This window comes from Cebus imitator, unplaced genomic scaffold (genome assembly GCF_001604975.1).
Source record: "Cebus imitator isolate Cc_AM_T3 unplaced genomic scaffold, Cebus_imitator-1.0 Scaffold115, whole genome shotgun sequence".
Taxonomy (NCBI): Eukaryota; Metazoa; Chordata; class Mammalia; order Primates; family Cebidae; genus Cebus; species Cebus imitator.
In genome coordinates this window covers 5,817,756-5,831,059 of record NW_016107430.1, presented here as the reverse complement: position 1 = coordinate 5,831,059, position 13,304 = coordinate 5,817,756, and the positions used below count along the sequence as shown (strand labels likewise).

General features: G+C 49.5%; 1 protein-coding gene across 3 annotated transcripts in view; it reads left to right on the top strand.

The window, feature by feature from the left end:
- WSCD1 (WSC domain containing 1) overlaps nt 1-13,304 on the top strand; it is a 55,121-nt gene that overhangs the window by 19,242 nt on the left and 22,575 nt on the right. For all 3 annotated transcript variants that reach the window (XM_017538868.2, XM_037742132.1, XM_017538866.2), the window contains exons 4-5: nt 1,886-2,070; nt 6,853-6,974. In XM_017538868.2, the coding sequence (XP_017394357.1) occupies nt 1,886-2,070; nt 6,853-6,974 (307 nt within the window). The remainder of the gene's footprint in view (nt 1-1,885; nt 2,071-6,852; nt 6,975-13,304) is intronic.

Here is a 13,304-nt window from a genome sequence, read left to right as displayed (position 1 = left end):
CTGGGTGCTGGGAGCTGGGTGCTGGGTGATGACTGGGGTGCTAGGAGCCTAGGTGCTGGGATCTGGGTGCAGGGAGACATGGCTTCTGGTCCAGCCATAGCAGGGACTCAGTGTGTGAGTTTGGTGAGTTCTTTTCCTTCCCTGGGCCTCAGTTTACTTATGTTTTTACAATAAGATAAAAGGCTTTAACTGAGATTTCTCTGGGGGGATCTTTCCAGCTTTGGTAGGGAAAGTATTTTCATTTCGTGTTTATAACAGGGTTTACTTTTTCTGATTCTTTCAGCTCACTCAGTAGTTGCTAGACCCTTGTCATGTGCCAGAGGAATTGTCCCTAATGTCAAGGCCCAAAGGCTCACACATTGACGCGTGTGTGTGTGTGTGTGTGTATGTGTGTGTGTGCTCTTGCACACGTGCATGTGAGAGAGGTGGGTTAAACAGAATCAGACTTCACTCTTCATTTATTTTTCCCACACTCCTTTCACCTTTGTTATGTATGTCATGTAAATTCTTCCCACAGTCAGTTAGGTAGCAATGAGTTATCCCTGTTTTACAGAGGGAGAAACTGAGGCTGGAGAAAGAAAAGACAAGGTCCTTACGTAAACATACGTTATAGTCTAGATGAAGTGGAAACAGGATGATATATTGTCTTTTTAGTCTCCTAATAGATTGGGAAACTGAGACTTAGAGACGGCAAGTGACGTGCAGGGTCTCACCACCAGGACATGGTCAAATGGGGACTTGAAGCTTGTGTTTGGATTTTCAATCTAGGCTTTTACATCTAGATCCACTGATTAGAAAGTGTTGACTGCTTTCTGCAGTTGAAGTCCTGTGTGATGCATTGTGGGTGCCATTTCCAATCTTTCTCTACCTATGGTATTACCAGTGGGTAAAAGTAAGCAGAGAAATGGCTGTGGAGATGGGGACTGTGCGATAGGGCCCACGTGTAACAAGATGCGACGTGTGGGCTGGGCGCAGTGGCTCACACCTCTAATCCCAGCACCTTGGGAGGCCTAGGTGGGTGGATCACAAGGTCTGAAAATCGAGACCCTCCTGGCCAACATGGTGAAACCCTGTCTCTACTAAAGCAAAAAATAAAAATAAAAATAAAAAAAATTTAGCCAGGCATGGTGGTATGCACCTATAGTCCCAACTACTCTGGAGGGTGAGACAGGGGAATTGCTTGAACCTGGGAGGCAGAGGTTGCAGTGAGCCGAGATTGTGCCACTGCACTCCAGCCTGGCGTCAGAGTGAGATTCCATCTCAAAAGAAAAAAAAAAGAACAAGATATGACATGTGGTAGTCACTTCAGACCAGCTCATGGCCGCTGACGAGGATAAACTTAAATCTTTAGAGTTGTGAGCCCATTATAAAATCATTTAGCTTAAAATCTTCTATAGTGGGAGTGTTTACACCACAGAAGTTGGCAAACATTACAAACCAGAGCTCTCCCTGTCCCATATTGAGAACCAGTTTACGGGCACACCACAGATGTAGATCCATTATAACCTGTAACCGCAGTACCCTGCAGGGCAGAGCTCAGGTCTGGCAAGAGGGGCTGGTTCCATTCGTTTATCACAAAGGAAAGACTGGTCCCTGAACTTAGCCAGATGGCCCTTGAGTCTGGCTTCAAGTCCAAACTCAGCTTCAAGTCCAGTTCATATCCCGACTCCAGACCCAATTGCCATTGCTTGACCCACATAAATCCTCTCCACAGTCAGCTAGGTAGCAATGAGTTATCCCCATTTTACAGGTGGAGAAAGAAAAGACAAGGTTCTTACTTAAACATACTTTACACTCTAGATAAAGCTGAGACAGTCTGCAGTTTAGACCCCAGCCCTAGCTCTGGGCCAAGGTCTGGACTTACCCAGGCCCTGTCTCCCTGCAGGTCCTATGTCTACGCTGGCTTGGAGGCCGGGGTGGAGTGCTACTGTGGGAACCGGCTACCAGCGATGAGCGCCAGGCTGGAGGAGTGTAACCATGAGTGCAAAGGCGAGAAGGGCTCTGTGTGCGGTGGTGTGGACCGCCTCTCCGTGTACCGTGTGGATGAGCTGCAGCCGGGCTCCAGGAAGCGTGAGTGTGCCAGCCTCTCCCTGAACTCTGTCTGTCCCACTCGCTCCGTTTGCCTGTCCCCCACACCCTTCATCCAAAATACCTGGGGCAGAACCTGTGGCAAACTCTGCCCTCTCTTCCCTGTTGGCATCACTGGACAATCTCCTGACAGGGTGGGGACAGGTCCATCAAAGGCTTAATTACTTGAGTTTGTGACCAAGACACACCTTTGCTTGTCCCCTGAAGGAGAGAGAAACTGATGAGGAGGACTGGGTATGCCTCATCCTTGCTGTGTGGCCTCCAGCAGCTCACTGCCCCTCTCTGAGCCACAGTCTATTTTGTAAACTGCAGAGGGAGACCTAGATTTCTTTTTTCTTTTCTTTTCTTTTCTTTTCTCTTTTCTTTTCCCTTCCTTTCCCTTTTCCCTTTTCCCTTTTTCCTTTTTCCTTTCCTTTCCTTTCTCCTTTCCTTTCCTTTCCTTTCCTTTCCTTTCCTTTCCTTTCCTTTCCTTTCCTTTCCTTTCCTTTCCTTTCCTTTCCTTTCTCCTTTCTCCTTTCTCCTTTCTCCTTTCTCCTTTCTCCTCTCCTTTCTCCTTTCTCCTTTCTCCTCTTTCCTTTCCTTGATGGAGTCTCACCCTGTCACTCAGGCTGGAGTGCAGTGGTGCAATCTCATCTCACTTGCAACCCCCACCTCTTGGGTTCAAGCGATTCTCCTGCCTCAGCCTCCAGAGGAGCTGGGATTACAGGTGCATGCTGCCATACCAAGCTAATATTTTTTGTATTTTTAGTCGAGACAAGGATTCACCATGTTGGCTAGGCTGGTCTCGAACTCCTGACCTCAAGTAATCCACCTGTCTTGGCCTCCCAGAGTTCTGGGATTACAGACGTGAGCCACTGCTCCCAGCTGGGAGACCTAGCATTCTAGCAATGGTGTGGGCCAGATCATTGGAAAATTCTTTAACTATAAGGCACCTAGATATGCTGCATAAGATTTAACAAGCATTATTCTAAAAGCATAGCTGAACTAGCAGGAAAGTAAGGCAATCCCTTGGATCCAGAAATGAAGAAACAACAAAGGCCCTCGGTGGAAAGAGTTAGAAAAATGCTGTGTGGCCCTGGGGCTCAGTGGAGGGAAGTTGCTGGGCTGGGTGGCCGCTCCGTTTCGGTCTGAATGTCCAAGGAGGATGCAGAAGCAGAACTCAGGCTTCGCAGGGAAAGGAATTGGATTGAAACTTCTGTATACAGTGGGATTCAATTTCACTGAAATGTTAATCAGTGAAAGTTTAGATTAAAAAAAAAAAATATCTCCCACCCATTCAGAGAGCTGGAACAAAGCGTGTCTGTTCTGACCTGAGCTTCAGGCGAAGACAAAAATCCTCCTAAGAATTTATAACCACAGGCCTGCATTTGTATGCGTTTGGGGGTTCCAGTTTATATGATCTGCCTGAAAGTTTCAACGTAAAAGTTAGCTCTGGGCCATCTGGAGGGCCTGGCGGAGGCAAATGCACTGTCCCCTTGAGAACTGTGCTACCAGCCCAGGCGTAGGGGTGCCCAGAGGGGAATTCTCACTGAGTGCTCAGCTTGCAGTTCAAGGTGATAGAACTCAGGCAGAAACAATCAACCAAGCTGACACGTCAGGCAGCAAGACTGGACTCCCAGGAATGTCAGTGCAAAGGACTGTCAGATAGATAGGGGCCGGAAGGTGCCCGCTCACAGGAGGAGTTAGAAACTCAGGTGTGTCTGCATTGCAAGACGATGAGCACAAATCCACTTACTCTCATCACAGAAGGCTCTTTTATAAAATAATAGAGTTGTGCACTGTTGCACATGCTGGGGGCCCTTCTTTTCATGGTTGGGAGAGGCAGGTTGGGAAGGAGTCAGAGCCTGGGAGACCACCCCCACCACTGGCAAGGGTGGGGCGGCGGTGATGGAGGCAGAGGCTCAGCCCAGCATCCAGGCTCACCGGCTCATGACATGACTGCTTCTGGTCATGCCCTAGTAACGGGGCTCCAGGATAACTGACAGATTAGTTCGAGAAAGGGGCAGAGCCCGGGTAAAGAGGTATCGGATCAAAGCTAAGGCTTTACAGGGGCTCTGGGAAACTCAGTGAGTTTTCCAAGCAGCACAGAAGCCCAGCCCTGAAAACCGTGGGTAAGCCTAAAGACCACCCTGCTGGCCACTATCTGTGGGGTCACAGTGCTATGGAGAGCTGTTCTGGGTTTGGCCCCAGCTAACCAGGGCTTCTTGGGTACATCTTACATTCAGACAGGATGTGTCTGGGAGCCCAGGGGTCCAGATGGGGGAATGGGGACAGGGGCAGAGAAACTGACAACACACTGTTTAGCTTATGGGTTCACTAGTCACACCATTAACTCAACAGTTTCTCATCAACACCTTCCCTGCCAGGCCCTGACCTGGCGAAGGGTTTTGCCACAGCACATGGGCAGAGTCCTGTCCTGTCACCTGGACATCCAAATGGACTTCCTGAGGACCAAACTGCTCCATGCTGGCTTCTTGGAGCTTTTATTTCTTTGGTTTCAAACAACATTCCTGCCCCCAAGTAGGACCAATCCTATATGTGGACTCTGGGCTGCCCTCTCAGTCCCGTCTGCCTGCTTGGTGATTGATTCTGAGAGGCAGTTGTTTTTGCTTCAGGCTGCCCATGGATTAAGAGACAGTGGTCCCATCATTCAAGCCAGTCCTAGATCCTGAGTTGGCTGGACTTGCTGTCATGGTTGGCCTTGAAGATGGTGTCCTAGCTGCCCTTTTGGGCAGGCTGCGGAGCACCCTGTAAGGTACCCTTGCCTTCCTGCTCCCTTCTTGAGGGGATGAGCTGACAGGATCTCTGTCAAGAGGTAACCAGGTAACCACCACTGTGAGCTGCAGCTTCTGCCAGCACGGAGCATTCACAAAGAGGAAGACCCAAGAATGTGCTCCCCAGGTTGGAATCTGAGTGGGTTCTAAGCAAGTCATCAATGTCCTTGCCTTGGAGGCATCATTCTGCCCCAAATGGCCCTGAGGCTCTCACCTGGGGAGCAAGGGAGAATAGGCTGCACCAGGTGACAGCCTGTGTCCTGAGAATAGACTGCACCAGGTGGTGTGTCCTGAGAGGCGCATCAGTGAAGTCTAGAGACAGCCAATGCTTCCTTCTTGAGCAGCTCATGAATCGGTCACCTGTTGCAGTATACGCAGTGTCTTCCTTCCTGCTTTATCTAGTTTGGTTCATTCATTTGTTCAACATGTAGTGGGTGCCTGCTGTGTGTCAGGATCAGGGCTGGGTGTAGGGAACACAGCGGTAACCTAGGATGTAGCCTCCCCACCAAAGAGCTGTGTTCTGGAGGCCGCGTGGCCCCCTGCTGTCCTCCCTGTGGGCTGGGGCTCACTGAAAGCTTGATCCCTCCCCTCTCCCTGGATGGTGCCTGCCCTGATGACTCTCCCCATTGTTTGTTCTACCCCCATGGAACTGGCTGAGGACTGGTGCCCAGTCCATTGAAATATTTATTTTTTGGGGGTCCAGTCATGCCAAAGAAGAGGAAAGAGTTTTGTGAGCCCAGCATCTGCCACCACCCTTGACCTTGACACCAAAAGCCAGGGCAGACACATGGTAGTGGGGGGTTGTAGCCCCATCAGGGGATATGCGTGGGTATTGCTCCTCATGACAACCCTAGGAGCTATGCTGTATGTAGGTGATGAAATTGAGAGGCTTAGAGCCCATGACATGGCAGAGTTACACGGCTAGTCACTGGCAGTGCAAGGACTTGAACCTAGGCACTTAAGACCCTAAGCCCTGATGTTGACACCATAGTCACCTAGATACCGCTAGGCTGGTGTCTATGCCCTAGTGGGTTGTGCCCTGACACGTGGACCACAAGTGCTGTGGTCAATTAAGATGGGCTTCCAGATCCAGACTTTGGTCCTGCTTGGCAGATTCCAGCAGTGAGAGGGTTTCTGCTTGCCCTGAGTGTTGTAGCAGCTAGAGAGCGGGGGAAGATGCTGAGCCCTGGGGACCTCCTGTGAAAAGAAACATGGGGTAAGAATCAGGATGTCATCTAGAGAAACTCTGATGCATCTGGAAGAAATACAAGCAGTTGGTGCAAGAACATGCCAGAAAGTTTGTTCAGCTCCAAGAAAGCCAGCGAGGACCCTGGGCTTTTCCACCTAGAGGTTCCAGAGAGCAGCAGGAGGCTTGGCAGGAGGCGTCTTTGCGACATGGGCTTGAGAAGTGTTCCTAGAAATTGAGTGGGAGTTCAAGATCAGAGAGAGACAAACTTTGCAAAGAAGCAGAGTGGTGGTATGACTCCAGTGGCACAGCAAGAACAGACGTGGCTGAGTTTCAGATTTCCATGACTGCTTTTCTTCTTATGCATCTTCTGGGAGGACATCAGATGTTTCACAATATCGGCCTCTCAGATCGCCTGCTGTGGAAGGAATCTGGCACCTAGTAAATGCACCATCCAAATTCATTGAAGGAAGTGAGGGAGCAAGAAGGAAGGACTGAAGGCAGGTAGGCAGGAAGGAAGGATGCTGTTATGGAGAACTGGCAGAAACGAGAGCTGAGCACTGCAGTTTCAGCCAAGTGGTCTCTTACAGGTGACCCTGGGGTCGTCAAGGTCCTGATGCCTGGTTTCTCTCAGGAGCTCAGCGTGACCACACCCCACCCAGGGCAGTTTTTCCTCCCTGATTTGAAATCTGCGCCTCCGGAGTTTTATACCTGTCTCAGGACCTAAAGCCAGCATTTTTTCTGGTGACAGGCACCAACAACTGGGCACCATCTCTTACCAGAAACCCCTCTCTTTCCCCGCAGGGCGGACCGCCACCTACCGCGGGTGCTTCCGACTGCCAGAGAACATCACACACTCCTTCCCCAGCTCCCTGATACACGCCAATGTGACCGTGGAGACTTGCTCAGGCTTCTGTTCCCAGAAAGTAAGACTAAATGTTAATTTCACAACCCTTTCCTTTAAGTGTGTGTGGTGGTCCCAAGAGAGAGGGGCACCTGTGCTGGGCTGAGGGTGTCCACTGTGGCAGTCCAGGTGGGAGCAGAGGATGGGGGCATGGGAGGGATGCACACGTGCAGGCATGCATGGTGTGTCTGAGGGTATCGGCAGGGAACCCTTCGCCTCCATCCACCTTGTGAGGCTGGGAGGGGAATTTTCAGCAAGGTTTATAAAGCCGAAAGGAGAGTGCCTTTCTGGATGCGAACTCTTGGCACAAGTGTCAGATGTTAAATTGACTTGGTTTGGAAGCCAGAAGATGCTGGCTTAGGACTTAGGGATAGCTGATGGATTTTCTGTTATTGGTGCTGACAGTGTTGAGCCGTGAATCTGACGACAGGGGCTGTAACCACACTTGCACCTTTGGTTCAGCCTGAGCTAAGGAGTAGGGTGTGACCCCATGCAGGGGCAGGGCCAGGCACCAAAGGCCGCTGACCCTGCATTGCATGCTAGCTCTGGGATGGGGAAAGTTGGGCAAGGCCAGAGGAAGGCTTGCAAAAAGCAGGGCCAGGAAGGTGTGAGGCAAGGCTGGGGAGACCCAGCAGACTGTATCCGAAGAGCATTGAGATCGTGGGCTGAAGTCCAGCAGGCTCCAGATTGGGGTGGATGCTGTGGCTCTAGAAATGGCCCTCAGTGGCGGGAGGCTTGGGGCTCAGGCTGTTCCACATGTGCTGGAGTTGCAGTGCCCTCAATGTGTGGCTTTGGTATCTGTGATGTAATAGACCAGGGCTAAGGCAAGAGGAGGGCTAAGGTGAGAGCATGCCCTTGGCCAGGGTGATGTTGATGACAATCACTAGAAGCTGCCGTTCATTGATCACTCATTCCGTGCCAGGTACTGTTCCAGAGGTGCTTTATGTGTTAACTCATTTAATCCTTGTAACAACCCTACAGCATAGGTACTATGATTATCTGCGTTTTCCAGGTGAGGAAACTGAGGCAGGGAGTTTGAGCGCTGTGCCTGAGGTCACACAGCCAGTAAGTGGTGGGGTCAGGATTTGAACTCAGGTAGCTCTGTAGTCTGCTGGGAGTTGAAGGGTGCAGGGGTGGGCTTCAATAAGAGCAGATGTGATGGGACCTGCAGGAGTAGCACATCCATCCTCTGCTGCACCCCTGACTCCTGCTCTCCCTGCTTCCCATGTTCCCCTGCACTCTGGGGACGCTTCCCTTGGAGGTGGCTGGTGAACAAAGCCTTTCACAGGTGCTTTCTTCTTGGCCAAGTGCATCCTTTGAAGTGGCTCTTCTGTGTCACCAGCATTTTGGAAGCCACTGCCAAGGATGTGTTGGGCATCAGGGCACCCATGACACTATGACACTATGAAGTGAGCCAAAAAGGCAGTTTATTGATTTGCAGACATCTGGCCTGGCGATCTCCGCATCCCCTCTCCTCCTCATGGGATCAGAGCAATGGGTAGAGGCAGCAAGGATGCCTGCTCAGCTGCCGGCCCTACTTGTGCACTCAAGAGAAAGAGCCACCCTCCCAGGGCTTCCCTCACACCTGCAGCTCAGAGCTGTTCCCTTGAGAGGCCCTCTCATTGGAATCAAAGGAACTCTGTGGTTCAGACCAGGCTGAAGGCAGGTGTCCCTTGAGCAACCAGCTTGGATAGTCCTGCTATGCACTGGGCATGACACTAGGAGCCTTCCGGTGGGGGACTATCTTGATGCTTTAATTCTCCCAGTAGCTCCCAAGGGGAGATATTCAGATCCCTGCTTGCTGCAAGAAGCAGGGCAGGTGTGCAGAGCCGAGAGCCTTCACACACAGGCACAGAGCGGCCAGCTTTGCAGCGCCTGCTCCTGATGCCACACACAGCCCGTGCTTTTACACCCTGCTGTCTCTTGGCGTTATGGAGAGGGGAAGAGAGAGAGAAGATGAGAAGGAAGAGAAGGTAAAGAAAGGGTAGCCATTGTGGCCGTGAGCCCTTAGTGTTTCGGGTTGAATGGGAACATGCTCACATGGAACACAGTGAAAACACCAAAGGACATCGCAGGGAAGTCTTCCTCTCACTCTGTGAGTTTCCTTGCTTGGAGGCAGTCGATTGTCCTGGCTTCTCGGGTCTCTTCTCGTGTCTACTTCCGAGGGACTGAATATTCAAGCAATTGCATCCTCACCCATTCTGTAACCAACCTCACAGCTGGGGAGGAGCTGCACAGGCCCTTCCGCACCAAACTCTTCAGTGGACAGCCTGCCCTGGGGATTGTCTCATGCCGCTACAGAAGGTGCTTCCTCATTCTTTTCTCCCATTACCCGGATGTCCTATAATTTATTTAACCAGTTGCCTACTGTGAAGCATTTAGTCTATTTCCAGTCTTCTGCCTTCGCAAACAATGCTGCAGTAACTACCTGTGCATTTATGTAGATCACTTTGTCTGAGTGAATCTGTAAGAAAAATATGCCTTGGAGATGCTGGGTCAAAAACTGAGTGTCTTTATCATTTTGGTAGCTTTGCCAAGTTGTCCTTGGCAAGGGTTGTATTCATTTTACACCCTGATCAATGACGTGTGAGGGGGAAGCAAGCCACCCTCATGACCCTTATTTTGTGTGTGTAGTGGGGGTGTTCAAAGCAGCATTTTAGGCAGATGCCACAGTTTTCTGGGGCTCCTTCCTCTTTGGGTACCTGGCTACCTCATTAGGACCCAGAGAGTTATTTTATTTTTTTATTTTTGAGACAGATTTCTGCTCTGACGCCAGGCTAGAGTACAGTGCTGCAATCATAGCTCACTGTAGCCTCTGCCTCCTGGGCTCAGGTGATCCTCCCACCTTGGCCTCCTGAGTAGCTGCAGCTACAGGCAACACAACTATGCCCAGCTATTTTTTGTGTGTATTTTTTGCAGAGATGGGGGCCTCGCCAAGTTGCCCAGACTGGTCTTGAACTCCTGGGCTGATCTGCCCTCCTTGGCCTCCCAAAATGCTGGGATTACAAGCATGAGCCGCCATGCCCAGCTGGCCCAGAGAGTTCTCCTTTGTGATTACAGACAAGAATTTAAAGACTAAAAACTCTTCGGCTTTTATTTTCAGCCTTTCTTCATATTTACTGGCATATATCCAGATTGCTGCAATTTCACATTGGAGAATGTGCCAGAAGACACCCGCAGGCTCTTGGTATCTTGTGCCATTACACCTTAGCACCTTGTCCATCTCCCCCAACAACGCGTTTCAAGGACAATTTTCCTTCTCTGCTCTGGCCAGAGCAGCTGTCAATTGTTTGGGTCAGAACAACGTGGAAAGGTCGTCCAGGTTTCCCAGAAACAGCCTCTGTCCTCGGCACTCACAGCACTGGAATCTGTGCCAGACACCCGATCCTCATCCGGGCCGCCTCTGCCTTGTCGGATGGGGCTGTTTCCTGAGTCCCATTGTTTAGCGCTGCAACGTTTTGCAGCTGTGAGGACAGAGTCGTCATTTCCAGCTTAAGAGTTTAAAGTGTATCTTGGAGAACACACTCAGTGGGACTTGGCAAGACACAAATGCTGACCCAGTGGGTACTGCCATGGGCAAGTGACTCTCACTGGCGGCAGAGTAAGTGCAGGGCCTGAAGGGGGTGAAGAAGGCTTGGAAGGAGGCTGAGAAAGAAAGATGGTTGCAACTTTTGGGAAGGGCTGGAGCTGGAGGATGCAGGGCAGTATCAGCAGGTGGCTGAGGGGACCGAAGAATGCGTTGCAAAAAGAGGCAGCTGCTGAGCAGGAACCAGGTGGTGGGAAAGCAGCGCAGGAGGTCCAGTGTGCAGGGTTACTTGGGGTCCTGGGAAAGGTCAGGGGGCACAACTTGCAGAGGGCCTTGTGATACAGGAGTTATTAGGAAATTATTTTAGGCAGAGAGTAAGGTTCTCGGCAGAAATTTTCCTGTAATAAGAAACAACCCCCAAAGCATCTCTTTTCTAACCAAAAAGGTGGCTTAAAGGGCCAGGCTGGCAAGCCTTGATATACAAATGCCGGCCCTTAGAAACTGGGTTCACTCAGCGAGGCAGAGTGGCTCACGCCTGTAACCCCAGTCTACTGTTTTTTCCTAGTTGGTGAAAATGGATTTGGGGAGCTCCAGGAGGGTAGTTTGACAGAAAAAGAACATTTCAGGCAATATCAGCATCTTAACGATCTGATTCTCTGCCAGCAAGAGGGACTTGACCAATGTAATGTGTTTTTAAAGCCCAGTAAAACGATCTTGTCTAATTTCCTGTGATTGTATTGGAGGTGAAAGAGACCTTCTCATTCTCAGTGGCCTTCAGGATCCTATTGGCTCCTTTATTTAAATGCAAGGTTGAGAATGAGCAGGGGGGCAGCTTTGGTATTTGCGTTGCTACCAATTCAGATCTGGGGTAATTAGTTTTGCCGCCTGATATTTGTGCTCAAGTAGATAGACCATTTGTGGGCGTGCTCCGAAAGGAGGCTGATGAGTGAAATCTAACACCATCTGCAAATAGGTTACTAACGTGTGACACTCCACCAGCGATTATGCCTTGTGATGTGAGGCTTGTTCTCCCAGCAGCTGTTAGTGATTCTACTGATAAAGGAATTGCAGGGAGAGATGGAAGAGAGGTGTTGCCCTTTCTTTTTCCCCTCTTTTAGCCTTTTTTGGGTGTCTGAATTCTTTATGCATTAATCACCTGCATGTTTTCCCATTGACATTTTTTCTAAGTTTTTTGTTTGTTTGTTTCTTTGGCCAATTCATGGTGGTGGTGCTAACCCAGCCGCCTTTCAAATGGAAAAGCATGCATTCATATGGAAACTGTTTGTTCTCAGCTGGGCAGCTGCTCTTGCAAATTCCACTTGATTCCTGATAGATGGGGTCTATCCAAGGTAGCCTATGTTCTCCATGGGGCACCCAAGATCGTGTCTTTGCCAAGGGTTGGGTCTGTAAGAGTATGGGTTTTGTGATCCTTGACAGTAAGAATTTTCTCTTGGCCAAAATGTCATCATCCTTCCAAAAGCTATTGGCTATGCTTTGAATTGCTTATAAAAACTCTGTGGCCACCTTGTTGATACTGGACTCTGTGTGTATTTCTAAAAACATTTATTTTTTTAGGGGGTTACACACGTCTGTTTTAGAGAATGTGGAAAATTTGCGAGTGCAGAAATAAAAATAGAACACACCTGTAACAACTAATAACACTGAGCATCCTTTCAGTCTTTTGTTCTAGGTGTATCTGGACGTAATTTGTTTTATAAACATTGACTCATTCCTTCTCACATTTGTTCCTTTTTCTCATTTGTTGTGAGCATTTTCTTTCACCGTGCTATGCCTTATGGCTCATTGGCAATCTGTCCTCTCCTGAGGGATATTTAGGCCATTCCCTTTCTTTTTTTCTTTTTCCTTTTGGCTTTTATAAACAATGCTGCCACAAACATCCTTGAAAATAAACCTTTGAGCACATTTATAAGTGGGTTTATTTGTTTTCTTTTAGATGGAATCTTGCTCTGTTGCCAGGCTGGAGTGCAGTGGCGCCATCTTGGCTCACTGCAACCTCCATCTCCCAGGCTCAAGCAATTCTCCTAGCTCAGCCTCCTGTGTAGCTGGGATTACAGGCGTGCACCACTACACCCAGCTAATTTTTTGTATTTTTAGTAGAGACGGGGTTTCACCATGTTGGCCAGGATGGTTTCAATCTCTTGACATCGTGATCCACCTACCTCGGCCTCCCAAAGTGCTGATAAGTATTTCATTGGGCTATTTTAGCAGAGAAGGAATTGCTGGGGCAAAGGATAGGTACATTTTATATGAGCCCTTTTAAGGCTTTTTATACATTTTGGGAAGTGTGTCTCCTAGCCTCATCCTTCTGAAGCTGCTAAAAGGGCTTTAGAGTCATGGGTTCATAGCCCTACTCTGGGTTCATAACCTGGGTTCATAGACCTTCTCTGCCACTTTCTCATTTTGTGATCCTGGCCAGATCACATAACATGGAGCCTTAGTCTTCTCGTCTGCTAAATGGGATTGGTGGAGATGAAAGTGCCTCCTCAGACTGTGATGAGGATTCAGTGACTTTGTGGACACGAACGGTTTTGTGATTTATGTTTTGGGGTATGTCTGGAGTAGCGAGTGTTCCCAGCTATGCTTATGATCATCATGATTATCCAGCATCCCCTAGTTCTCCCAGTGTCTGGGGGATGTTTGAGGAACTGCCTGGGATGAAGAGCCAGTCCTTTCCCAATCCAGTGGAAAGCGGTCACCTCAGGATCCCACTGGTTGGGCAGTTCTGTGTCATACCGTGTTTCACAGACTCTTCTGTCTGAAGGATGTTCATTTGGCTTTGACAGGGAGGATGTTGTCTGGGGTGGG